This window comes from Camelus dromedarius, chromosome X (assembly GCF_036321535.1).
Source record: "Camelus dromedarius isolate mCamDro1 chromosome X, mCamDro1.pat, whole genome shotgun sequence".
In the NCBI taxonomy this organism is placed as follows: Eukaryota; Metazoa; Chordata; class Mammalia; order Artiodactyla; family Camelidae; genus Camelus; species Camelus dromedarius.
In genome coordinates, this window is record NC_087472.1 from 3,082,484 (window position 1) to 3,110,205 (window position 27,722).

At 46.4% G+C, this 27,722-nt stretch overlaps 1 protein-coding gene across 1 annotated transcript; it reads left to right on the plus strand.

Annotated features, from left to right (window-relative positions):
* Positions 1-8,549: 8,549 nt before the first annotated feature.
* On the plus strand, positions 8,550-26,705 carry GABRE (gamma-aminobutyric acid type A receptor subunit epsilon). Its single transcript, XM_031446475.2, has 9 exons — positions 8,550-8,638; positions 12,724-12,944; positions 13,384-13,451; positions 17,893-18,113; positions 18,850-18,932; positions 20,294-20,431; positions 24,128-24,280; positions 24,397-24,596; positions 24,889-26,705. The coding sequence occupies exons 1-9, from the start codon at positions 8,583-8,585 to the stop codon at positions 25,231-25,233; spliced, it is 1,485 nt and encodes a 494-aa protein (XP_031302335.1). The 5' UTR covers positions 8,550-8,582; the 3' UTR covers positions 25,234-26,705.
* The last annotated feature ends 1,017 nt before the right edge of the window (positions 26,706-27,722 follow it).

Below are 27,722 nucleotides of genomic sequence, written 5' to 3' on the forward strand. Positions count from 1 at the left end.
ATGAGTCATCTGCTTTTACCACCACTTGAAATAAATGATAATGGCTTGGCAGCCTCTCGTATATTAATAGCCTTGTCATTTTACCTCCCTCCCGCTCCCTTTATTCCCCATTGGAATTAGAAATGGCAAAAGTGGTTTCAGAGCTGATTGCCCTGAGTTTCCAAGCTGCCCAGAAAGCCCAGAACATTCCGTGCACCTTGGCCAGACTGACAGTCCACTGTCCTTCTCCTGTAGTCATTCTTGGCTATATTATCAATTTTAACTACATCCTCGCATTTCATACTGGAAATTATCATATTTGTTTCCTTGTCTGTGTATTACCTGTTTCCTTCTATAAAAATGTAAGCTTCATGAAGGCAGGGACTCGTCTGGCGTGTCATGGTATCTCCAGCACCCAGAATAGCATCTGTGAGAAAGGAGAGGGGAGGCTGGAAGTGTTACCTCCTTTCTATACAAAGAAGGATACACAAAGTGTTGGTAACGAGGGAAGGGCCTCATGAAGGGCAGAACAGGACTCTGTAACCAGAGGCTTACTGATATACCATGCCATTTCCCCCACCCCTGCTACAAACATGATGGTCACAGCCCCACCTCTGGTTAATCTCAGACTTAATCATTAAGCTTAAGGGGTTAAAAGGAATAAAACCTGGAGATTGTAAGTGAAATGATTCCTCCTCTGTTTAGCATCTCCACTTTGCTCATATAATAGGAAACATCTGTTGCCAGCCTATTTGAGAAACATTTCTGCTCCTTCTCTTACTTCTCCCCAAGGAGCAGTGGCTTACCTGATTAGTAAGACAGAGCAAAGAAAATGAAGCAATCCCAGTTCCCCAGTTCTTCTGTACCAGGAGTCTGAGGTACACAGAAGGGTCACCTGCCTTTTGCAGCTGCCTGTCCTCAGGAAGAGTAGCTAAATTTAATTTGAGGCAGGGGTGAATGATGGGATTGTGTTCCTGGAAGCCAGTCTTTATATATTTATTTATTAGGGAATATGGGGAAGTACCTGTCCTTCTGTATCTCTCTGACCCCTGAATCTTATTTTTAAATTACCCTGAATTTGGAGAGAGGGGATAGGAGGGTGGATAATCCTCCCTCTCAAACCCCAACAAGACCCACCACACTCCACTCCCCAGATATCCACCATGCTCTCTAGCACCCCATCCCTCTGCTGCTCTGTGCTTCTGCAACTTCCATTGAACTCCTGACCACTCTGGAACCCTCTCCACATCTTTAATGCCTCCCACTAGCCCACTGGCACCTTGCTCTATGAGGTAGATGCCTCCACCTTCGCACCTCTTGGTGAACACTACCTCCACCTCTTTATCCAAATTCAGTTCTAGCTCCTCCATCTGGAATACATGGCTTCGCCTGCAAGCCTCTCATTTGCACACAGTCATTAAGCCAGTCAATAAACAATGATTGGGCACCAGCTCTGGAGGCCAACTGTAGCCGTCTATTCTCCTGTACTCCATTTCTCTCGGGGTGTGATTTAGGGTTGTCATATTCCCCAATGCTGCTTCCAAACCATTCCATCTCATCCCTGCTTGCTTATTCAGTGACATCACAGCAGTCCTCGTCCTTACTCTCCTACAGCATAAAGATTTTACTTTTATGTGGGCATTCCCTTCAGCATCTACACATGCTGTCACTTCTCCCATACAACCTTTTCTTGATCCTCCTTCCTTGTCCAACAACTGCCCCATTTTGCTACAAACAAAACTCCCCGAAGGAGTAGTCTATGCTCCTTACCTCTAGTTCTTTGTCTTTTTTGAACCCATTTCAATCAATCTTTGTTTTTCCTCCCCACCCCCTCCCCAAACACAATTATAGAAACTTCTTTTATCAAGGTCACTAATAACTTACATGCTACTTACCGCAATGGCCAATTCTTAGTCTTATCCCGCTCGACCTGCCAGCAGCAACTGAAAATTGAATTCCTCCCTCCATCCTGATGTCCACATTGATTCACACTCTTGATTGTCCCCCTACCTCACTGGTAACATTTTTCTCAGTCTTTTTTGCTGGCTCCTTTTCTTCTCCTCAGTCTCTTAATATCAGAGTACCTTGAAGCTCAGTCCTTTTTTCACTTCTTTTCTCTAGCTACACTTATTCCCATGTTCATCTAATCTAGTCCCATTATTTTAAATGCCATCTCTATGCTGCTGATTCCCAGTTTTATTTCTCTAGGCTACACTTTTCTCCCCACACAAACTTCAGACCCATAAACACATCTATACAAGGAGATCTAATAGACACCTCACATTCGTCATGTCCAAAACTGAACTTCTGACCTATCCACCAAAAAATAAAACAAAATGAGCAATAACAAAAACGCTAACAAGACAAACAACAGAAACAACAAACAAACCCTGTTCTATCCATAGCCTTCCCTATTTTACCTGGTGGCAGTTCCATCCTTTTTGAATCATCCTTGACTTTTTTCTTTCTTTCACACCTTATATATAATCTGTCAAGAAATGCTGTTGGCTCTACCTTCAAGATATATCCAGAGTCTGAACACTTCTCACTGTCCATCCACTGTTATCACTCTGTTCGAAGCCACCATTATCTCTTTTCTGGATTACTACAATTGCCTCTTGTTTTGATCTTTGACATCATCACTTTATTCTAAACACAGTGGTCCTTAAAAAAAAAAAAGTAAGCCATATTATGTCACTCCTCTGCTCATAACTTTCCCAATGGCTCCCCTTTTCAAGCAGAGTAAAAGTTAACATTTTTTTCAGTGACATATGACGCCTCATGATTTGCCAGCCCCCATTTTGTTATTTCTCTGACCTCACCTCCTACTATTTCCTCCTTGTCCAGTCTACTCCAGACACCCTAGCTTTCCTGTTGTTCCTGGAACACTCCAAGTATGTGCTGACCATTGGTAACTTTCATTATTTATTCCTTTTTACTAGCACACTCTTCCTTCAGACATTTACATAGTCCAGTGCCACCTTCTTAGTGATGCTCTCCCTAATCATTATATGGAATATTGTAGCCCACTCTCCCTAGCACTCCAGATCCTCCTTACTTTACTCTGCTTGTTATTTTTCTCCAAGCCATTTATTACCCTCTAACATGCTATAAATTTGCTTATTTTATATATATATATAAATAAAACTATACTATATATACATACATAGTAATTGTATTTTAGTTTATATATATTTAGTATATATTTATATAAATTATATATTTATATTTAGTATATATTCAGTATTATGTATATATGTGTGTGTATATCAATACATATAATATATATATATATATATATATATATATATATACATATCTATATATATTAAATGGTTGGTCTTCTCCCTCTGGAAGGTATGCCCCACAGGGCAGGAATTTTGATTTGTTTTTCTCTTTTCTTAGCACCTAGATAACAAATGTTGGTTGAATGAATGAATGATCCTGTCTCTTTCCTCTCATCTCCTTCTCTCCCTTCCTCCTATAAAGAAAAGTTGTTCATCCTCCACTAGCCAACCAATTTGGCCACTGGGTTGTGACCATACCCAACTACCTCCTTAAGAACACCCTCCCCTCTCTTTTCTATAGTTTCACCCTCTTTTCTTCAATTTGGTTCTTTCTATCAATTTATAAAAATGCTTATATCTCAATTGTCTTTAAAATACAAAAATCAAAATGTTTCAAATATTTGCTTCCCTCTAGCTGTTGCACTTTGTCCTCCTTCATGGTAAACTTCTTGAGAAGTTGTCTATGTTTTCTGAACCCACATCCTCACCTCAAATATTCACTCCTAACATAAGACACTTTCTAGACCTTGTCATTCTCAATTGCTGCCTGCTAGCATTTGCCATCATTGTTAGCTCCTTCTTTGAATTTATTTCCCTTCCTCTCCAAGGCCTTGATCCATGCCCAAGGGACTTAGAGAAGAAGCAGACATGACCCCTGCACTAAGCCTTCCTCCCCATGTTTGGTCTGGGAGACAGCAACAGCTCCCCTTGCTTTCCAGCCAGACTTCTCAAATAAGCTATCTACATTCATATTTTCCCTTATCTCATTCCCCCTCTCCTCCACTCCTCAATCATCTGTGAACTAATCCCCACCCCACTGCTCCACTGCAATAGCTCATGCTAAGCTCACCAATGACCTCCCTGTTGATAAACCAAATGGACACTATTCAATCTTTGTCTTATTGGAATGCTGTTGAACCTGCCATGCTAATAAAAATGCCCCTCTCTTCGGTTGGCTGCTGTGACAACCCTCTCAGGATTCAGGCTTAAGCCCTCTTCTTTCTCTCTAGATGACTGCATCCCATCCCATGGCTTTGAATAGCACCCATGTACCAGTGACTCTCAATCTCCATCCCCAGTGATGCCTCCCTTCTCCCATGTAGACTGGGCCTGAGTACCACCAGCCTGGGGTGCTTAATAAGTGGTTCCATTCTCTGAAGCCTAGAGTCCTGTTTTGTCCACTCCGTGTCTACCTTCTTGGGATAGGGGCCTTGCTCTGCAGTGTATGTCTGGGGCTCAGCTCTTGCTACCTGGTCAGACACTTCCTAGGTGATGTTCAAAACCTCAGGGATACCGCTGTGCCTGCATTGCTATTTATTAGTTATTAGCTAATAATAGTAATGGTGAGAATGGCACATAAGTTTTGTTGCATACTGACCACATGCCACAAACTGCTAAATATTTTACATGGTCTATGCCACTGAATCATCACAAGTTCCATGTGAGTGGAAAGCATTATAACTCCCATTTTACACATGAGAAATATGGGACTCAGGGGGCTTTAAGTAACTTGCTCATGGCCATTTAGCTAGCATCTAGTGGAGAGTCTAAAATTCAAACCCAGCTCTGCCTAGTGGAGCATAGAGGCCTAATCACTGCCCTGTGCTGCTTCTCTATGGTCCGTCTATTTGCTCTGAAGCCTGGCTGCCTCCTGCTTGCCTCTTCATCCACTTCAGCTCCCAGCTTAGCCCTCTAGATTATTCTTTCTCTAGCTTGCCTCACCCAGTGTCCCAGGTATCTTGGTCTTGCTGCAAGCCCAGATACTTAACAAGCTAAGAGTCTTACACAACTTGCCGCAGCTGGTGTTTTTCCCTTGGCCTAATAGGACAAGCTCATTGTGTACGTGTTACAGTTGGGTCCACCCAGGGCAGGGACACACAGATTTTATGACCAGTAGCTCTGGTTTTGTTCCTAAACCACATTTATAGTAGGGCATGTGGTGATTGGATGTTGGCTATTAAATGTGATCATTCACAACTGACGAAGAGGTCACTCACAGCTATTCTGATCAATGAATATCTTGGTTTAGTTATGAAAATACAGCTACCACATAATGTTCTTGTTTATACCCAACTTGAATATCAAATTGAAGAAAGACACATTTGAAGTACAAACAGCCCAGGATAGAGAAGTGGGCACATGCACACACACACATACACACACACACACACACACACACACACACACACACACATGTCTAGACAATAAATGTTAAGGTTCTTGGAACATTAGAAAGTGAAATATAAAATGCCAGGTTCTGTTCTCACTACCATGACTAAAAGCTCTTCCCCCTCCTCCTGCCTTCCCTATTTTTGTTTGCCACCTTGGTCCCCTGGGGATGACCCTATGTCTTCTCCAGCAACACTCTCTCCTTTGTCCCCTCCCCTACTCCACCTAATATGCCATCACCTGTGTCGATTAAACCTCACCACGTTGTTCCCTCTCTTCTAACCATTAACATGGCTCTGATCTCATTCAGATCCCTAAAACTCCTTTTTCTGGGAGAAAAGAGGCTTCAGTCTATTCTTCCTGCGAGCACTCTTGCCTACCCTCACCCGAGGGATCTTCTTGAAGAACAGCTCTGACACACAATGGCCCTGTTCAAAACTCTTCTGTACCTTCCCTTTGCCTACAAGATCAAGTGCAGGTTCTTAGTTTGGCATTTAAGGCCCAGCGTTAGCCTGTCCAGCCTCCCATTCCAGCTTCCTCTCCCAAAGACTCCTCCTTGTTCTCTATCACTGCACATTTCTGATTGGCTGGCTCTCTGCTTGGAATGCCCATCTCTGAACCCCTGCCTGGAAGACCCATTGATGGCTGCAAGGTCCAAATCTATGTGAAGGGCTGGCTCCTCCTGCCTGCATGCAGCTTCCAGGACTGCTCAGCCACAGGGAGGCCTATCTTCCTGGAAAGTCCAGGGCAATCATGACTTCCTACCTCATACTCTCCTCTCTTGAAACACATATGAGAGCCAATACTGTGTCCGAGGCCTTGCTGCCTATTCCCCCATCACTAAGTTCAGGGCCTGGGACAGACCAGCACACAGGAAATAGTCAGAGAACTGCAACACAGTAATAAGGCCCTGCCTTCTGCAAAGCTCAGGAGTCTTCAAAGGTCCTTGCAGCCATCTTGTGAATGAGGTTTAAAAGGAAGATGGTAAAGGGTAATTAAACTCAGCCCTTAAGAGAAAGGTGCCTGGGGTGGATGTTCCGATGAGGAGCTCTAACCATTTGCCTGTTTTGGCTGCTTGGATTCACTCACTCATTCACCAAATACAATTTGCCAGCCATAGGACACAGCACTCCACCCAGGGGAATACGGGTAAATCAGACAACCCTGCATCTCCTGGAGCTCCAATGTCAGTAGAGAAAAAGACATATGTGTAAGACACTTCAAGTCCAAGGCTGGCTGCCTTAAGTGCAGAACTGCCCCTCTCTGCAGCAGTCTGGTGCTGGACAGAAAGGCAAGCAGAAAATCCAGCAGCTTTCTCTTTCTAGTAGGTTCAGGAATGCTCTGCTTTTGCCTGTTGCCTGCTCTGCAGCATGTTGTCTTAGGGCAAGAGTGGCTACCTAATGTGCATGGCCCAGGGAAAAATAAAAATGCCAGGCCGCTTGTTCAAAAATGACTAAGAATTTTAAGAAAGTGATAGCAAAGCATGAAACAAAGCTTGGGGCACTTCTGTGTGCAGGGCCACATGGAGCTCCCCAGGCCACACACCCAGGAACCTGTGAAGCATGAACGTGGCCTGCAGTCTTCTCTCCTGCACAGTGAAGGGAGCCAGATCTCAGTGAACTCAGCGACACTAAGACACACATAACTGCACACAGGCCAGTAAACAAATATTTGTTGAGTGCCTACTGTGTGCCCAGGACTCATCTGAAGTTTCAGGGATGTGGTGGAAAATCAGACAGGCACATTCTTTGGTTGGGTTGGTTGGGTTGTCATCACTGAGTTCACTCCGGTAGGGGAAACCCCCCATAAACAAGCTCACAAAGAAATGTTCAGGAAAATCATCAGTTAGTGAGCAGTGTTGTGAAGGTGACAAAGCAGAGTGATGAGATGGGGGTGGGGTGGTAGAGAGGGTGTATTAGATTAGTGCAGTACAGCAAAGCCTCTCCAGGGAGCTGTCGTTGTGAGCTGGGATGCACACAGCTTGTTCCAGAGCAACAGGTGAGGATGCTGCTAGTGTGGCAGCAGCTTGAAGGCAAATCTCTGCAATCCCTTCCCCTCTGAAATAAATTATGAGGGTCTAGGCAAGAAAGATGAAGTCCAAGGATGCTTGAGACTTGAGGTGTCTTCCCTGAATGGAGCCACTGACCCCCACCCCACCCCCAGTGCCTTTTGCCTTTTCCTTTTGGCATCACCAGGAGCCAAGTCTCCAGAAAGACACGGGCAGCCGGGCAGCCGTCTTGGAGAGGGGGTTGACAAAGCCCCTCTACCCCAGGGGGTCCCTCTCTCACCCAGGCCCCTAGGCTGAACTAGGAACCACATTGTGTGGAGGGCATTTCTTTTGGTTTCAGAGAAAGTCCTCCAGTGGCTGCCTTGGCCTGGTGCTCTGTGGGAGGGTCCTCTCCCACCCCTAAATACCAAGGAAACTGGCCTGTGTACTAACTCAGAACAGAGATTTCTGGGGAGACTTCTTCTGTACCCAGGAAGGTGCTAAGTTACCCAGCTTCTTTTGGATGCCAAGGGATGTGCTCTGAAGGGCTGGAAGGGGTGGAGTGACCGTGGGGGAAATCTCAGAGACCAGGGTACTTGGGAAAGTGATGAGGTGCAACAGGTTGCGCGGGGTAGGAGTGGGGGGTTGCGGGGGGAGGGGCGGGGGATGGGGTACGAAGCGATAGAGGCCAAGTTTGACCCCGCAGGCTGGAGGAGGTCGCAACCTCCCATCCTGCCCCTACGAGGCCCACTCTGCAGCCTCTCTCCCAGCCGCAGCGGCGGGCCGCTGGTTTCCCCTCCCGGGGCCCGCGCACCGCAGGCTCGCCTCCTCCTCCCTCCCCCACGTCCCCCGCCCCTGGCTGGCTGGCAGCGCCGCAGTGGTGGCGGAGAGGGGCGGGGGGCCTTGGCGACAGGGCTCCTTCCTCCTCTCCCTCCTCCCCTCCCAGCCCGCCCCAGCCTACCCCCGCCTCTCTGCTGCAGCAGTGAACACGTCGTCGGAGATTTCCATCGGGGCTCAGGGGGCGGGGCCGGGGGGGCGCGGGGCGGGGCGAGTGGGAGGAGTGAAAGTTGGAGCCCAGCAAAACCCTCCACACCGCGCTTGGTGCGGACAGACCCAGTGCAGCGACCTCCGCACAGGTGGTCGCGCCGGTCCCCTCCAAGATGTTAGCCAAAGTTCTCCTGATCCTCCTGGGCACATCCGTAATCCTCCCGTCTAGGTGAGTCTCCAACCCAGGACCCAGGAGCCCTCGGAGCCCAGGTCCCTCTGCCCAGGAGCGAGGCCGGCTCCTGAGAGCCCCGCACGCCGCGCCCCTGAAGCCCCGCACGCACCCCGCCCCTGGCCCTCGCACTGTCCAGCCCGGTCCCGTGTCCTTCCGACGCGCACGGCCAGCCTCCGCCCCTCTTCACCTAGGATGGGCGTCCCGGGGCCCCAAGGGGCGCCCAGGAAGGAAAACGGGACGCCTATCACCTGGCCGCTCGCGTCCCCCCCGCCCCCACCCCAGGCCCCTAGACTCCCGCTCCCCAAACCCTGCCGCAGCTGGGGAAAGAGCGCGGCCCTCCCTCTCTGAGCCTTCGGCGGCAAGAGTCCAGCGGCCCGTGGGGTACCCCGCTGGAGCAGGCTCTCGCTTCTGGGGACTGGGGGGACTTGGGAAGGTGGCGCCCAGAAAGGTGTGCGGGCAGGAAAGAGAAACTGCGCCTAAAATGTTTGAGTGTTGGCTAATCTGTCCTCTCGTTCAAAAAGAATTTTTTTTCCCTCAGCGCCTACTGAGCACCAGATACTGCTCCAGACCACTTTGACTTTACTTGATACCCTTCCCGCCTGTCCTCTTGGTGCCAGGCCCAGGCAGGAGCCCAGGTGTAGTCTAAGAGTTCCTGCCCCAGCTCTCCAAACACTCCCCTCCGCCACCAGCCTCCCTCTTCCTCCCTTGGCCCCCCAGAAACCCTGCTGGGTCTAGGGCAGACTGGAGCCTGAAGCCAGGAATGGTAATCTCTTATGTCTGTGGTTTAGGTCTGCATTTCAAGCCCTCCCCCCTCTTACAAACCCTAGAGCTGCCAGTTTCCCTCACATCTTTTTCTGGCCCTGGGACTTTTTGAGGAAGGTTGTCCCCTGCATTTCTGGCTTTTTAGGGTAGAGGATGACTGCTTCATATTTTTGAGACAGCTTCCCAATGGGTGCAAGCTGTCACAAGTTGCTCAGCTTTCTGATCTGTCCAGCATTCTTGAAGTCTCCATGTTACTGGGCTTGTCTTGCTTTTCTGTTTGGGGTTGGGGAGAGGGGAGATAGCTGCTCTTCTCACCCCAGAATGCCTTAGCTTCTCAAGTTGCGTGGCTCCCTGGTGGCTCACTGGTGCACTAGCGGGCTGACCTCATCAGGGGCTTGGTAAATATTTCTGAATGCGTGCTAGGAATTTCCAGTCATCCACATCCCTCCAGATGTGAGCTGGACTGGTTGGGAGAGCTGACATGGTGCCTGATTAGGGCAAAAGAGGGGTCTGGGGGTGCAGAAGGAGGGAGTGGGACCAGAGAGGAAAACAGCATGGAATAGGGGCTATTGTGATGGAAATTACCCTTCCAGACAGAGGAAAGGGCTGCAGTAACTGACGTTCAGACACTGTCCACATGGCAACCTGTGACGTCAGAAAAGAGCTAGGGGGTTGGCAGTGGGGTGTGCTGGCAAGAGTTACCTTGAACCACCTCGCTGTGGCCCAGTCTCAGCTTAAAATCAGTTGTATGACGTTGGGTACAACCCTTCCTCCATCTGGGCCTCAGTTTCTCCACCTGTAAGGTGAAAAAGATGGGAAGAAAAAACAATCCAGTGGCCCTTCTCATGTTCCTTTCCCTCTCCCCAGCCAGTTGAATGAGCATCCTCAGTGGGGGAGGGGGTGCAGAGATTCAGCTCCATCTTGGATCATCGCATCTAGAAGGATGTGGGTGCCTGAAAAGCCCCCATGGAGAGATACCACTAGTCCAGTGCACGAGTGTTTTTCACATTTTTATTATTTCTAGCCCTGAAAGTGGGCTTAATGGCTGGCTGAGAAAAGGTATACATTGTCAGCAGCTCCTTAACCCCAGGGATCACAGGATGAGGGTTTTTTTTTTGTTTGTTTCGTTTGTTTTTTTACTGGCAAAAGCAATTTGTAGGATTACAGCAATCTCAAGACCCTCTGAAATCATTTTCGTCACAGACAAAGTCTGGGAGCAGAGGGACTTCGGTGGTCCTTGGGCCTTTGCTTGTATGTTTGCCTTTTGGACCTCGGGGTTCTTGCTGTTGGCTTTGGACATCTGGGAAGGGCCGTTGCAAGCTCTTGGGTGGTCTTAGCTAGCACTGCCAGTCCTGATTATGCCATGGTCCCAGCCACGTCACTCATTTTGCAGGGTCTCAGTCCCCTAGTTCTCCCTCTCCCCCTCCGGCAGTGGCTGGTATTGTCTACTCAGAGGACTGGGGGGAAAGCCTCAGGGAAAGAGAACATCTCTGGGTATGGCATTTGGAAATGCAAGCTGCTTTTCCCAAGTCCAGTTCTTCCCTTGCCCACAATGTGAATTAGCTATTTCAGACATGAGAAACGGCATAGACTTGGCACATATGTACCCCAGTTAAGCTTGAAATGCTGCAGGAAAATGCATTTTGCTGTTCAAGTTGGCAGTCCCTTGGTCTGCAGTCCAGAGACCATGTCCACATTTCCTGCCCTTTTAACCCCTTATTTAAGGAAGCAAGCTGTCTTGATTGCTTTTTTAAAAAAATAAATCATTTGGAGGTGTAACATAGAAATATGAAAGTATAGAAATCATGAGTGAACAGCTCAGTGGATTTTCACAAAGTACACATGCCCATGTAACCAGTACCTAGACTAGAAAATAGAACATGGCCAGTTCCCTCCCCCCACCCTCCACAAGCTTCACCACCTGTCCCCTCCAAGTACACCCTCCTCCCCAAAGGAAAGCACTCTCCTGCTTTCCAACATCACAAGTTAATTTTGATGATTGCTTTTTTAAAAGCTTTTAATTATAATTTTTTTCAAAGACATGTAAAAGTACAGGGAACAGTAGAGTGAATCTCCACAACCCATCACCAGCCTCATTATCAACTCATAGCTGCTTATTTTCTCTGTATCCCACCCATTTGCCATTTCCAGCTTAAATTATTTTAAAGACAATCTCAGACATCATATCATTTCATATGTAATTATTTTAGTATGTATTTCTAATAAGAACTTCAAAAGCATAATAAAATACCACTCTTACACCAAAAATTTTTAGAATAATTTCTTCATGCTGAAGAAACTTACCAGTGTTCAAATCTCCCCTGTTGTGTCATAAATGTTTTTTGCTTTGTTTTGTTTTGTTTTTTATGGTTTGCCTTTTAAAACCAGGCTCCAAATAAGGTCCATATAGTAGCAGATTTTACTAGCATTTTAATCTTTCAAAATACTTTTTATTGAATTAGAACATATATGCAGAAAAATGCTCAAATCATAAGGGCATGACTTATGAGTTGTCAGAAAATGATCACATTGGTATCAAGACACCCACATGAGGGGCTAAAACATGACCAGAACCTTAGAGGCCCCCTAGTGCCCTCTTCCTCACTGTCTGCCAGCAAAGGTAGCACCACCCTGATTTCTAACACCATTGGTGAGTTTCATACATTGGCAGGCGGCTTTTTAGAGGGTTTTTTTTTGTAATTTAATTATTTTTATTATTTTTTTGGCTGTGGTGCATGGCTGTGGCACTCAGGTTGGACTCCTGTTAACCATCTGTTTCCTGGATAGCCTCTGGGTGAAGGCCTCAGAGCTTCCCCCACCCCTGGCCCCCAACTCCAATGCAATGAAGTCTCACAAAAGCAAAGAAATGCAGAATATTCCCACAGTGTTCTAGAACATTCCTCAGCAACCCTGGCCCTCTGCCTGCCCACTTACTCCCACATGGTGCTGGTCAGGCAGACTGGAGACCAAGGCTAGTAACAGCAGCTGATTGGCCAGAGCTCACACATTTTACGTTGCCCTCTTCATTTTACGTTGAAAAATTCTTTTAAAAATCTTGAACCTAGTTTTGTTATTGATTTTTTTTGAAAAATAAAGAATTACTGTTAAAGGAGGGTAGCATGGGGAGTTCCCAAAGAGCAGCAAGATTTAGAAGAAATTAACTAGAGTAATCTATTACTGGCTCTTCATTTACTGTTACCAGTCACTATTCATGCCCTGGGTTGCAGCTTATTTTGGTTTGCTTTTGTCCCAAGAGGCATCACCTGGGCCCCCTACAGAGTGGAGGACAGAGCTTCACTTTTTTTATTTTTATGTTCTAGGATTGAAGGACCTCATGTTGAATCAGAGAAGGCACCCTCTGCTAGTGATGGTGATGTCTACGACCCCAAGTCTCAGGCTCCTGAAGAGAAACCCTCTTCTGAAGAAATAAAGCCCACTGCTACCGATACACAGGACAGACTTGGCAAAATGCCAACAGCCACTTTCATCCTGGACAGTCTCTTTAACAACTACGACTACAAACTGCGCCCTGGCATTGGCGGTGAGTAGTAGAACATAGTTCTCCTCAGGCCCAGAGGGGAAGAGAGTTGAGGGCATAAGTGTGGAGAATGGGCCTGGGGTATAGGTGATGGTGCCATGCATGTGGGCGGGAACAACTGCTGCTGACCTGTCAAGTAAGAGGTATCAACTCTAGTCTCAGCAATGTCATGACCTTGGTCTAGACTTTTCCCTTCTCTTACCTTCAGTTTCTCCAGCTGTAAAATGAAATGACTTGGGTAGATAATTGACCTTCAAGGTATGTCCAACTCTTAGCACTCTATGAATTGAGTCTTGTCACGAAAGAATACAGAAAGAAGTAGTATCGGATGTTAAAACCATGTGGCCCAACGCTTACCCCCTTTATTCCCCATTGACCACACCCTCTCCTGACCCATGCTTCTGTTTGACACTTAACTCTGCCACTTCTACTTACTTTACAGAGAAGCCTACTGTGGTCACTGTCGAGATCTCTGTCAACACCCTTGGTCCTATCTCTATCCTGGACATGGTGAGTATTGAGCTTTGGTTATAGTATATTCTAGTCTAGGGAGCATAAGGCCTTTCATACCTGTTTTTTCTGGGTGTCTGTAACAAGCGTTTTGGGGGGAAGAGATTTTAACCAACACTGACTTGAGAAAGAGGCTGCAAAGGATAAGTCCCTTGTTGCCTGAAGAGGACCTTCAGAATCCTGACTATATCTTCCAGTCTTTCATTCAAAATAAAAATAAAGCAACTTTAAACAACACGATGGAATGGCTCTTTTCTTCTGATAATGATTTTTATGGATGTAAGCTTATAGTCACCAACTCTTGCTCTAGGACTGTTTCTCTAATTTTGCTCTAGTTCCTTGTCTCCTTTCATACTGCTGTCATCCTAGTGTCAGTGCTGTCCCCAGTTAGCCTTCAGTATCTCTCACAAAATATATATCACAGTCTACCTACTAACCTGGCCTCCTGAGTGATGTGCCTCCTACTGCCCTGACCTTGCTTAAAGCATGAAGTTCAACTCCACACTCTAGCAGTCAAGGCTTTTGATGGCTGGAGCCAACCCAGGGCTCTAGTTTTATTTCTTTTCACCCTTTTAGAGTCACACTAGTGTATGGGTGTTCCCAGACTATCATGTGCCTGAGCCTACATTTGAGCTATTTCCAGTTTGGGATGGCATGTCTCCAATTTTCTACTTGTCATAAGCCTTATCCTTCAGGGTCTACCTCAAATGATACCTCTTTCATGGCATCTTCCCTGACCTCTACAGCTGTTAATTGCTCCCTTCCTACTCACACCACACTTCTTTCTTTGGCTTTCAGATCTAGCTTGTCTCACAGTTGTTTATGTGATCTTCCCTACCTCGCTGTTTTGTAACTATGCACTGTGTGTCTGCATTGCTCTCTCAATTATGGGTTCCTTGATGTCAAGGACTCAGTATATGTTAGCTGAGCAAATTATGAAAGATGTTCTGCAAATGTCACTTTCATCTGCAGAGGCTGACAATGAGTAAGGCTGTGGTAACCAACCCCATCATGGCCATAGCTTTGACCTGGCCCAAGTCAGACACAGTTTTAGCATACACAGTGGTACCCAACAAGCACCATATAATTGAGTGAGCCCAGAGTCTAGGCTCTGAGATTGTACTTGCAAATAGATACTCAAAGGTAAGTACACATTGATGGAAGATCAGTGTTTACATAGGCTGAGTAGAAGAGTGGGGGATTCCCCATTGTGATGCTTTGTTTGATATCCAATTCCTGAAGCACAGTGAATGGCTATACAAAAAAATTACCCCCGAACACAGTGTCTTAAAACAACGAATAGTCATTAGGTCACAGCTCATGTGGGTTAGGAATCCAGGCATGGTTTAGCTTGTCCTCTGTGCCAGTATCTCACAAGACTTCAGTTAAGGTGTCAATTGGGTCTGGGGTCTCATCTGAAGACTCAGTTAAGGGACGATCCACTTCCCAGTTCTCACATGGTTGTTGGCAGGGTTCAGTCCTTCTCTGGCTGCTGCCTGTAGACCTTCCACAGTCCTTGCCATGTGGGCCTCTCCACAGGGTAGCTCACAGTGTGGCAGTTGGCTTCCCACCAGTGAGCAAGAGCACGAGAAAAGGATAGAAGCCACACACTTAGGGGAAATAACAAGAAAGAAGAGAAAATGAGAGTAAACAGCTCTCTTTGACTTTCTGTTGATATCTTAAAACTTTTTCTTCCCTCTTCCCTTGATGTCAGATTTATTATTTGCTGTATGAATGTGCCTACCACTGAGTGTGATTTTATCAATCAGCTTGATTAAAATTGTTGATAAACTAAGAACCACCGGGTTCTGAGCCAGAGCTTGAGGTCTTCCAGTCCCACCATCATGGCCACTGTTGACCCTTAATAGGAAATGGACCTTTTAGATCATTAGTGTGGGAATCGAGAAAGTGGCCTGAAGAGTAGTAGATAATTTTGTGGCTACAGTCTCCTTGCTATTTGTGTAAGATATAATTTGGGGAAACAGTTTCTATCATCTGCAAGAGCCCTGGTGGCAGCAGAGCAGCAGCCCCACTTAGTAGCTGAGTGCCCTATTCCTCCTTGCTGTGCCTCCTGGTGTTGGCAGCATTGGTCTCACCTGAAGTGCTGATACCTGACAAGACCAAGCGGTACAGTTGAATAACTCAGCTTTCACCGAACCTGGCATGCAACACAGAACTGGTCCAAAGAGGAGCCAACAACTTGATTTTCTTTGGCCAGTAAGGTGGTGCTTTAGCCTGAGCCAAATTCCTTTAGAAGATTCCAAATACTCACATGGTATTAAATTTCCTGGAGAAGTCTGGCCTTCTACGTAGTTCCAAATTGTGCTTTAAACTGTAGGAGGTCCCGGTCCTTATACAGCCTACTTTTCTGGGGTGAAACTGTAGAGTCCTGCACTGGGTGAGGAGGGGGCGCATATCTGTCTCACACAGTCACAGCACTTGCCAATGAACAAGTCTCCTCAGATCTTTGTGACAGCCTGTGTGGCAGGCCAGGCAGCCACTGGGATCCTCATTTTCTGTTTGAGGCAACTGAGCCTCCCAGCAAGGTTGTGAGTCCCAACATCCTGTTACACAGTGAGTGCGGTTGTTTGAGGGGAGTTCTAACATCCTTTAGTCAATCAGAGGTTGTGCTGAGCACAGGATTTGTCCTTAGGGAGAGCAAACTGAACCCACAGCATGTGGATTTAAATCAACTGTTTCTACCAATCTCCTGGCTAACCTTTTGAAATACATATCCTGAGCCTAGAAGGCAGTAACCAGTCTGGGAATGACTGCCTATCACAGCATCAACAGTTACTGAGTCTGCTTCTCTCTGTGGTAATTATTGAAAGTGATTCCAATTAAGCCAATTCCTTAACACCAAATTTCTAGCATTTCAGCTGAGCTGAAAGAGAAGTACATCCCAAGCTCCCCTGTCAAACTGGGGAAAAATTGAGCCATTAGTTATCAGTTGATGTGTAGTGAACTTAACAATGGGAATCTTGTTAAATAGAAATGAAATGCTTGTTTGAAACACATAACATAGAGCAGGAGCAAGCTGCGGACTGTGGAAGGGAAGGCTCCTCTGGCTCCCAAGCAGTTCTGCAGGCCAGTTTGGAACTGTCAGCCACTTGGGACTGTACAGCCACTCTGAAGGCCACTTGTGAAGGCTGATGTGGCTGGGCAGGACTAGGGGCTCCCATGTGAATGGTAGCCAGACTCTGCCATCTTTTTTTCTGTGTCAGTCTCAACATTCTCAGTCTGGGGGGCCTGGCTCCCGGCAACTTGGCAGTAGCTCTCACCACCTTTTGGCCTGAGCAGCAAAGGCAAGCAGGAATTGTCTTGACACCTCCATCCCAAGGGCTCTATGGGACCCCATGTTGTGAGTTTCTCGTTGAGGTTCATTGTTTGATGCAGGATAGCTCAGGGGAAAGGCCTAGAGGTCCTGCAGAGGAAAATTGGACCTTCGTACCCAAAGGGATTATTGGTGCAAGTGAAGTAAGCGCTGTAAAGGAAAATGGGTAAAGTTCGTCCCAGGGCAAGGCCATGGTAATGGTCCTCTTAAAAAAGGGCACCTAACCTCTGGATGTATACATGCGCTATTTGTGTGACATTGCACAAATCTCTTTCTCTCTGAGCCTCAGTGTCCCTACCTCTAAAGTAAAGGAGGCTGGGCTAGCCCTCAAGGTTCTACCGTGGCCTAGTACTGGTAGTTTCAGTTCAAGCTGCTTGCAGTTGTACTGCAGTCTGTTTTCTCTACCTTCAAAACCAGTGGTATGTACTTCTCGCTTCTCATGCTTCTTACTATTAAACATCTTTTTTGATGTTTATGGGATAGAAAGCCTCTAGGGACAAAATCATCATGAGTGTATCTAGGCATGTGCACATGCATATATTCAGAGGTTAGGTGCCCCTTTTTAAGAGGAAAAACAAAACAAAACAAAACAAAACAAAAGATTCAAAAAACATGAGACTAAATCAGCTTTTCTGTCATGACTCAAAGCACTTCATTTTTAATACAATTCTGGAGAATGAAGGATTAAGATGGATTAATCTGTGCTTCCCAAATAAAAGCTAAAAGGGCAGACTTCACTATATACAGTCCAAGGTGTATATGTTTGTAAATGTTTAGAATGATTTTGAGCTGAGATCTTTGATTTGCTATGGAAATGTGGGAACTGAGAGGATTTTAACCTCGCTAGAGTAACACCATAGCCCTACAAGGGAGCGGTGATGTGATGAGCCCAGCCCATGCAATTAAGCTAACATTACCTGCCTGTTTCTAGATGAATTGTGTCTTTCCAGATTGTTGTATATTGGGAATGTTTGTTTTTTCCTTTGAGGAATATCTGTGCAAACCTAGGTGGGCTCCTGTCAACTTGACAGGCCCATCACAGGATGGCATGGACATGTTCTTTGTCTGCACAGTCCCAAATGTATGCTTTTTTATCCTTCTCACCAGGAATACTCCATTGACATCACCTTCTGCCAGACTTGGTATGATGAACGCCTTCGTTACGATGGCAGCTTTGAGAGCTTTGTTCTGAATGGCAACATGGTGAGCCAGTTATGGGTCCCAGATACCTTTTTTAGGAATTCTAAGAGGACCCATGAGCATTCGATGACCATGCCCAACCAGATGGTCCGCATCCACAAGGATGGCAAGGTGTTGTACACAATTAGGTATGTCAAGCCTCTGGAGTCTTGCTTCTTGGAACTCTCCTTCCCCTTCTGAGAATTTTTGGCAAAGAAACATGGGCAGAGGTTTCATCCTGAATAATACTTCTAAGGGCCCGTCCAGCTTTCTTAGACCATGAGTTCAACCCCCTCATGCACAGACACAGATACTAAGGCCTCAAAATAGAAAGATATTGCTTAAGGCCACACACCAAGTTTGTGGCAGGGCTGGGACTGATACCTAGTTACTTACTTCAAGTCCAGAGCTCCCCCAACTATAATATACCAGTATGACTGCATTGCCTAGACAATTCCACCCCAAGTGGGCCCTGGATGTAGAGACATGTCCATGGTGATGGAATTATCCAAGTGGAGCAGCAACACAGCATTTGGAAAGCTACCTAAGACCAGGCTGGACACTTGAATGCCTGGTGGGGGAAGGTTGTGTATAGGTGATATGGGGCAGAGAGGTGGTAGAGAGTGGGAGAGTATTGGCAAGTCCTTGAGGCTGGGATGGGCAAGAAACAAAAGCCCATCTAAGTTGGTCCATACATTTCTCTGGTGATGGAGACTAGAGGAGCCAGATACTTTTAAGCTGTTCTTCCTCTCTTTTTGTCTCTCCTTTAAGCTCTTTGTCTCAAATCCCACTGTTGCCACTCATTGGTGGTGGTCCCCAGGCCCAAGTTGGGTGGATATCTAAGTGCTCAAGGCCAGCCTAATGAGGCTCCTTTCTCCCTTCCAGGATGACCATTGATGTTGGATGCTCACTCCACATGCTCAAATTTCCAATGGATTCTCACTCTTGCCCTCTGTCTTTCTCTAGCTGTGAGTACCTTCTTAGGTTCCTGGGGCCCCAGAGTTGTCATGCTGGGCCCCGTCTTTTTCTCATCTTTGCCCTTTACATTTTTCTGCCTCTGCTTTTCCTCCTAAGATGGTGCCAAGGCTGCCCAGGACCTCCCATTCCATCCTCATCTCCTTTCCTGCTGACAATACTGTGTTGCTTAACCTGGGCCTCATGATGGGTTCCTCCCTCTCGTTTCCACCGCATTCAAGTCAGTCATCTGCCTCTGAAGTGCATCTCAAGTATGTCTGCTCTCCACTGTCGCTACTTTGGTTAGGTCTTTGTCAACTTCCACTTGGCCTTTTGTAATGTTTTCACTTTGAAACTGAACATGACCAAAACTAAGTACATGCTCTCCTTCCAACTTCTACCCCCAAAACAAGTGTGTTGCTTCTGTGTTCTCATCTGTCTCATTGAAAGGCACCATCACCCACTCAAGTTGTCTAAGCCAAGGACTTTGATGCTTCATTCTTCTTCACTTCCTACATCTAATCCATCAATACATCCTGTTGGTGTGCCCTCCTGAATCGTTATTGATCTTGTCTATTTCTCTGCATTCTCACTGCCACATATTTGACTCCTACTTTCATTCATTTTATTATACCTGGGTTACTGCACTGATCTCCCATAACTGGTCTCCTTGTCAACAGGCCATTCTTCTGTAAGAACTAGAGTGACCTAGCTGAAGCATCACCCAGACCTGGTCACTTCTTAGTTTCAAATCCTTCCTGAATTCTCATGGATCAATTCCAGATTCCTTAGAATAACCCTCTAGGCCATTCATAAGCTGGCCCCTACTATCCACTCCCACATACTTCATCCATCCTCTCTATGGCTTTTGGCACTTCCATAATACAACAGGCATTTTCACCTTTGTGTGCATAGAACACCCTCCGCACCCCTTCAGCTTCATCGATACAGAGAATATCCTCAACTTTTAAGACTTATTGGGAATGTCACCTACTATATGGACTCTTTTCTGGGTGTGTCCCCAACTCATCTTTCCCTCCTTTGTTTCCCTACTGTCCCATGGGCAGAAGTTTCTCAGAGGAATTCCAACAATTACAGATGTGTACTCATTGTCTGACTCAGTAAAATGTGAATGCTTGAGGGCAGGGCCTCTGCCTTGCCCATCTCTGTATTTCCAGCACAAGGCTTGGTACTAAGAAATGCTCAGTAAATGCACTTACTGGATGGACTTCAACAATGAGATAAGAGAAGTAAGGTCTCATAGCTGGTGAGGCCAGAGTCAGGACTCTAAGGCATTGCTCAGACACCATGATGGTGGAGACCTCAGCTGGGCTTCCCAGTCTCACATGACCTTCCTTCTCATGTTGCTTTCCAGTTTCCTATCCTGAGAATGAGATCATCTACAAGTGGGACAATTTCACGCTTGAAATCAATGGAAATAATTCCTGGAAGCTCTTCCAGTTTGATTTTATAGGAGTGACCAACACGACTGAAACTATTGCAACCATAGCTGGTAAGTGTACCTATGAGCCAAGGCCAGGTAGAGGCCCAGGAGGGAGGTAGGGATGACTGGAGGTGGCCATCCATCCATACAAATGCTGTGTAATCATCCCATGAAAATGTTGTAGAACATGGCTCCTGTCTTGTAAATGCTAAGCACTTACAACTGTTTGCAGAGGAAACTGAGACTTTGTAACTACATCTCAGTCTCATCTGCAAAGAAGTAAGTGCTTTGCCAAGCCCCGGAGAGGGTAGGTAAGTAGAAAAGTTTTATTGCTGTCAGAATTTGCAACTAGCTTTGTCATGCAGACCCTTCAGTTTCAAGATCTGTGTTACAACTGACCTACTTGGATGACTTTGGGAAATGGAGGTCATGTGAATTTTCCATATCCAGAGCCAATCTAAGTGGTTCTAGTTGAGTGGGAGGCAAAGTCTCTCCTAACGGGAGGTGGAGGCTAGAGTTCTGATGTCAGCTAGGTGAGGTCTGGGATAGCATGGAGGAAGGTTCAGCACCTACAATGGCTGCTGTATCAACATTTATTTTAAAGGAGCAGCCCTGACACACACAGATTCCTGTCAAAGCCTCCACGGTGGATTCAACATGGACATGGTGATCGTTGGTTTTCTGATATTGTCCCAATAATGACTAAAGGGGAGGGTCCTGGGGTCCCTTAAACTTCAGCTCCCAATAGGTGTGAGTGTCTTTGCTTGTGTTCCTAGGTGATCTGAATGAGAAGCCAAGGGACCTCCCTAGGGTTGCTCCCAGAGCAGCTTGGAAACCCTCTTCACACATACTGACCAAATCAGGGCAGTGGTGGCAGTGCCCTCATCGTTTCCAGAATGTGGATGGAACCAGTCACCCAAGCAGCCATTTGCCATGGGAGGCGTCTTGCTTTGCTTCCATGTGGCTAGGCAGAAAATCTGCTTTTGCTTTACTTGTTGAGTGATCACTGGGTGAGGGATAGCTCATGCTCATCTGGCTAGAGCTTTGCTTGAACTGTACTAGGGGCAGAGGGCTGCTTTACAAATGTTTTACTTTTTCTTGGGGGGTCTGGGTAAGCAATTTTACTACCTTTGACTTGGGATCCTTGCTCTTCTTCCAGCTAACCATTGGCCTGCCTCTTGCCTTTCTGCACCTCTGTTTCCCCAGACAGGTGGGGACCCATCATCAAAAGCGGCAGAGGAGACAAGGCCCAGGGGCTTTCAAGTCACTAGTGGTTCCGTTTAGTAGATGGTTGTGCATTGTTTCAAAATGGTGCCCTAGTGACTACAAAGCCCCAGAGCCAGCATCATCACCAAAGCAATGACAATAGGTAAGCACCAGTCCTCCTTGGGAGAGAAGAGAATTCTTGGGGAGAAAGAAGGAGGGCTTCTTTCTCTTTTACTAGAGATCAGTTGATCTTGAATCATGGTTTCCTCAGTACCGTAGTTATCTTTGGGATTGATCCCAACTCTTTCAGCCGGCCCTAGGCAGTTCTCTCCATCCAGAGCTGACTTATGTACTCAGCTCCTAAGGGAATAGGAATGCAGTGGTAGCTTGCTACTCTGGCCACCTTGGGCCTTCAACCAGAGAATCTCTGCTTCAGGAGGCTTTCAGAGAGTCCATCCTTACCCCCAGTGAGCGTGTCATCTTTCACTGTTGGCTGTTAAGTCCCTGATGGAATCTTACCCATCATTAGGATTTCAGTTTCTTGCAAGGGAATTTCTTCCTTTTATAGACAATTCTGTCCATCAAAGACTCTCCTAGTTCACCTGAAATTGGAGTCTCTGGAACTTCCACCATTAGACATATTTCTTTTTCCTTAGAACTACTGAGCTTACAGTAAGTCTAGTCAGTCTTCTACAGGGTCAGGATCAAAGGACCAGTATTATGGCTCCAACTCTGGGTCATATTCTTTTGTATACTATACAACCATTGTTCCTTTTCCTCCCCTGCTCTTCAAAGCTTTGCTCTACTCATCCCTGTAGTCCCAGTGCTCTGGACACAGTCTTTTTTATTGTGTTTCTCTGACAGTACAGTGACCAACTGTGGTCTGGCTAAATCAGATAAGAGCAGAAAGAAAGAGTCTTTAGCTTTTTTCCCTCTTTGGCTCCTCAGCCCCAGATATCTTTTTTTTTTTTTCCTTACCCATGCTCCTCTATTCCTCAGGAATAAGAAAATGTATGTTAGTATCTTTACTCAGCCTCCAAAGACAAATTTCCATCTCTTGACAAGTAGAGAAGGTTCTTCTTTGCTGAAATAAATAAAATACAAATAGAAAAAGCTGATAGGATAATAAATCTTATTGCAACAAGAATTTGCAGGGAGTGGTTGTAGCTGAGTAGGGCTGTCTTAAATTGCAGTCAAGACCCCAGGAAAAGGGAACTAGGAACTTGATAAATATATTCTGGCTAGTAGGTAAGTGCGAGTGGTCCCTGCAGCAGCCCTGGAGGAGGAGTTCTATCCACAAAGCTAACTATTCTGGACACAGGTATTCAACTGACCCCAGGCCACTTCCTTGCCTTTTTCCAGAAGATTCTGAGAAGTCTTGCCCCTTGAGTGTCAGTGCTGCCAGGTGAGTAGGAAAGGCTGTTCTTCTCATGCAATTCCAACATTCCCAGACCTGCTGAGTAGGTGATCTATTTTCTAAAATAGGAAGACACATGGACAGGTTAGTGTTCTGGTCCGCTTTACAAAGCTGTTGCCAGGCAGTAGCAAGAGTTGCCCAGCATCTGCTAGGTTCCAGGCTGTGCTGGGCTTGGATTTGCCAGAACGTGGCCACAGGGCTCACATTATGCCTGCTGTGGAAGGGTTTAAAAGCCTACCTAATTCAAGGCCAAACAATTCTACAGCATCACTGAGGTAGAAAATCTGAGCCAACATCAAAGACATGATATCCAATGAATGTGAAGACCTCAGTCTGCCTTGTGGATGTATATTCTGCAGACCTGACATCTAGAGGGCTGACTGAAATTTTCACTTTCAGCCAATTCTTCTATTTTCTCAAAATAGTCAGTTTGGGCTAGGGTACTAGACTAAGAACAGGGAGTCCATGATGCAAATATCGGTATAAGTATGTGCCAGCTGTCTCAGGGAATCTGAGAGTGGATGGGATGAGCTTAGAGTAGGGTGTATGTGTAAGACATCAGTTGGAGCCAGATCACGATGGGCCTTTAGTCTCAGATGATAGAGTGTAGACTTGATTCTTGTAGCTCTTGTGGAGCAGGGAACCACCAGAGGTTTGGGGTTAGGCAAGTGATTTCTTTTGGCCGTTGCTGGATACATTGTAAGAGCCAGAAGTGCATGTGTTAGGCTGTGATTCTGCAGACTAGATATGGCACCTCAGTGGATGTGAAGGCCTCAGTCAGCCATCTGGACATTGGCTGTGTGGTTCTGATATCTAGAGTGCTAACTGATTTTATTGCTTTCATCTGACCCTTCTGCCCCCACTCCAGAAATATGGATGCAGGATGTGGGACAGTGAATTAAGAAAGAAGCAATTAAAGTTCTAGCTCTGGCTTAGCTTTTAACTGACCATGGGCCTTGTGGTGAACCTCCTATCTGGGCTTCTTCTAATCCTCTGTGGGTGGCACTGGGTTAATGTGTGTCTATCCTAGGACCATGGTGGGGATCCCATGAACTGAACAATGGATGGGACCCTTAATATGCATGTCTTGTGCTGGCAGTGCTATAATGAAGTGGTGGGATTTTTTTTTTAATATCTTCCAGGTGATTTCGTGGTCCTGACGCTTTTCTTCAATGTGAGCAGGCGGTTTGGCTTTGTTGCCTTTCAAAACTATGTTCCTTCTTCTGTGACCACGATGATCTCCTGGATCTCCTTTTGGATCAAGAGAGACTCTGCTCCAGCCAGGACTTCTTTAGGTAAGTGGCTAAGGTAGGCATGCACATGAAGCACAGAATTGCCTTCTTGGGAGTCCTTTCAGAAGTGTAACGTATGAATCAGGAGCTCAGCCCACCTCCATCCTGTGCCTTCCCAGGGATCACCTCTGTACTCACCATGACCACCTTGGGCACCTTTTCCCGGAAGAATTTCCCACGTGTCTCCTATGTTACAGCTTTGGATTTCTATATTGCTATCTGCTTCGTCTTCTGCTTCTGTGCTCTGATGGAGTTTGCTGTGCTCAACTTTCTGACCTACAACCGGGCAAATCCCCGTGGTTCTCCAAAACTTCGCCATGTATGACCTGGGTATGGGAGTGGTGGCAAGGCTTTGGCGTTTGGAAGCATGCAAGTGAGGGCACTAGGACTCATGACACATGGGTGGCAAGCTCACCAAGTGATGGGGGTAACTTTGGGCTTTAGCAGGAATGGAACAAACTTTCCCATGTAATGGTGGGAATCTTGGGCGGGGGAGGGGTGGGAAAGAAACAGTGTACCAAGGACAGAATCTCCCAGAAACCCAGAGGCCACACCCAGGCATGGTTCATCTTCCCTTAACTCATTCCCATTTCTTCCCTTGTTCCTTTCAGCCTCGTGCCCGTGCACGTGACTTTAACCGTCCCCGTGTCCGTGCTATCAAGCATCCGGATGCTTTTGTGTGTGACATCGAGGACTCCGAGGACAGTGATGAAGAGGAGGGCCCATCTTGCCCAGCCCGGCAGTCCATCAAGCCCTGCAGAGCCCCACGTCCTGGTGGCTGCTGCAGGTGGTGCAGGAAGTACTTGTGCGTGGTCCCCTGTTGCGAGGGCAGCATGTGGCAGCAGGGCCGCCTCTTCATCCATATCTACCGTCTGGATAACTACTCACGAGTTATTTTCCCCGTCACCTTCTTCTTCTTCAATGTGCTCTACTGGCTTGTTTGCCTTAACCTGTAGGGACCAGTTGGTACCCTGTGGGGCAGCCTCCTTAGTTCCCCAGGAGGTCCCACACCCTTTGCTAAGGGAGTTGAGGGGGAAGCAGCAGCAGCAGGAACAATTGGAGAGTGTATTTCCTTCCCCATTCCCCAAACAGAAGCCTGCATGGAATTGGTCTTCATGGCCCTCTACCCTGCCTGGCCCATTCACTGAATCTCCTTGGCAGCCAATTTGAAGTAAAACGGCACACCTATCTGTTCCTCAAGGGGCATTTACGATCCTCCGGCTTCAAAATGTAGGCTCTCAGTGACCAGCTCCCTTAAGACTGTGTGCATGTGTGAGTGGATTAGTTGTCTCCTAAAAGGGCTAACACCCACTGCCTTTTTTTCCCCAAAAACGCAGTACTGCCTTTGTGGTGCTCCAGGCCCAGCTCTGGCCTCAGCCTCAAAGTGCACAGACCAGCTGTTTTCCTGTTCCTGACACCTCCTTAAGGTGCTGGACAGCAGTGTAACAGGGAGAGGGGACCCCATCCTTAAGTCAGAGTATTATATTCTTGATTCTTTCTCCCTGCCCCCCTCTTCCTTCCCCTGCAGATAGACAGACACTGGCGTCATCCCTTTAGGAGGAGGGGAGCCAGCAATTGAGCCTCTTTAGGACAGTGTCCCTCCCTCTGCTGCTGTGACACCTCCCTCTCCCCTCCCCGCTGGGCTCCATTCTTCATCTGCACTACCAGCTCAATGCCTTGCATCCAGTGGGTATCTATTTGTGTGTGTGATAATAGTAATGACCCCCTGCTTTATATGCCACTTTCTCCCTCTTCCTTGACCCCTGTGACTCTTTCTGTAATTTCCCCAGTGACTTTCCCAGCCCTGACCCAGGTGCTAGGCCGTGGTGACTTCCCAGGGCCAAGAAATTAAAGGAACTCTGCTTTTCAGCGAACATTACCCCCATTGATTGGTGCCCACCTAAGGCACACTGTAGGAGTTCTGCCACTTCCTTGGCCCCTGGACCCATGAAGCAGTCCACTCTTATCCCTGGGGCACTCTGACAATCACAATCAATCAATTGAATTCCCTGAAATTTGTACAGCACTTTACCTTTTGCAAAGCATTTTTGACAGATTATTTCTATTTTGTGCCTCATAGCCCTGTGATCTATTCAGGACAGGTTTCTTATCCCCATTTTGCAGATGAGAACCCTGAGGCACAGATTTCTATGGGACTGTGGCCTCACTAGGAGCTACCCAGGAGCCCACTGTCACCTTCAAGACCACATGATAGGGCTAGGCAGCTCTGATCACCTTGATTTGATTCTATAGCCTCTGCTGGCAGGGCCCAGAGCAGCAGCCTCTTTTAATCAGCATTGGCCTGCTCAATTTCTGGGCCTCCGGTGCTCAGACTGCCCCTAAGATCTAACGTCTCCTGGCTCTGGTAACCCAGTGAGATGAATTTGGACACGCCCCAATGCTTGTATATGCTGAATGAAATCTGTGTCTGTATTTTATTGGGGGGAGGGGAGGGTGGGGCTCCATCTGCTTTTTGTGACCATCACCTGAAACGGGGAAATATATCAATAAATATATCAACAGAGTATGAACAGTATGACTGATTTCTTGGGCATTCGAGTTTGTTCTCAGCTCAGCTTTGAAACCTTAAGTCAATGACCCAAACCTTTGTCTGTTACCCTCTCCTATCCATGACTCCCATCCATGACCTACCACATATGCACCATGTACCCCTCTCTCAGTGGAGAACTGAAGGGAAGAGGGTAACCCAGTGGATGGCCCTCTTTTAACTGATTCCCTTACTTGCTCCTATGACTCTTCTCCCCTCCATTCCCCTTTTACTTTGCCCATCATTCTAACTTCACCTAGTCAGCTAGAATTTTCTTAAAGACCATCAGACTCAGAACACTCCCCACCACCACCATGTAAATATGGGGATGCTGAAGCACAGACAGGAGTGTCTACTACCACACATCCAGTCAGTAGTGGTGTGAAGAGACCCCAGAAACCCTAATACCCTGTCTTGGCTTATTTTTTTAGAAGTTCATGTAAATAGTTTTTTTGAAAATGAAGAAATTAAAACTATAATCGGGTGTGTAATATCAAAAATTAAGTTGATCAAGAAAAAAACCACATATGTTTTAAAATGCATGGGATGCAGCCAACACTGCACTTGGAGAAAAGTTCATGATTTAAGCATTTCAATTACTAAACATAATGGAAGATAAATGAGTTAAACATTGAAACCTAGAAACTGGAAAAAGTATAAAAGCATATTATACCTTAGAGAAGTTTTGGGGAAAGAGGAATTTAAAAATTAATTAGTATCAGAACTAGTTGCTTATTTAAAAAACAATAAGTGAAACTGAGTCTCTACCTCTCTCTTTACATTAAAATTACAGATGAACCAAATATTTAAAAACTTTTTAAGGAAATCATATGACAACATGGGTGAATATATTTATATTCTTGGGGTGGGAAAGGCCTAAGCATGACATAAGACACC

What these genes read in the sequence shown, in the direction of transcription:
- GABRE (XM_031446475.2), top strand. Translation starts at nt 8,583, where the DNA reads ATGTTAGCCAAAGTTCTCCTGATCCTCCTGGGCACATCCGTAATCCTC. An exon ending in TCCGTAATCCTCCCGTCTAG is followed by an intron (nt 8,639 to 12,723) that starts GTGAGTCTCCAA and finishes TTTATGTTCTAG; the next exon opens with GATTGAAGGACCTCATGTTG. An exon ending in AACTATTGCAACCATAGCTG is followed by an intron (nt 20,432 to 24,127) that starts GTAAGTGTACCT and finishes AATATCTTCCAG; the next exon opens with GTGATTTCGTGGTCCTGACG.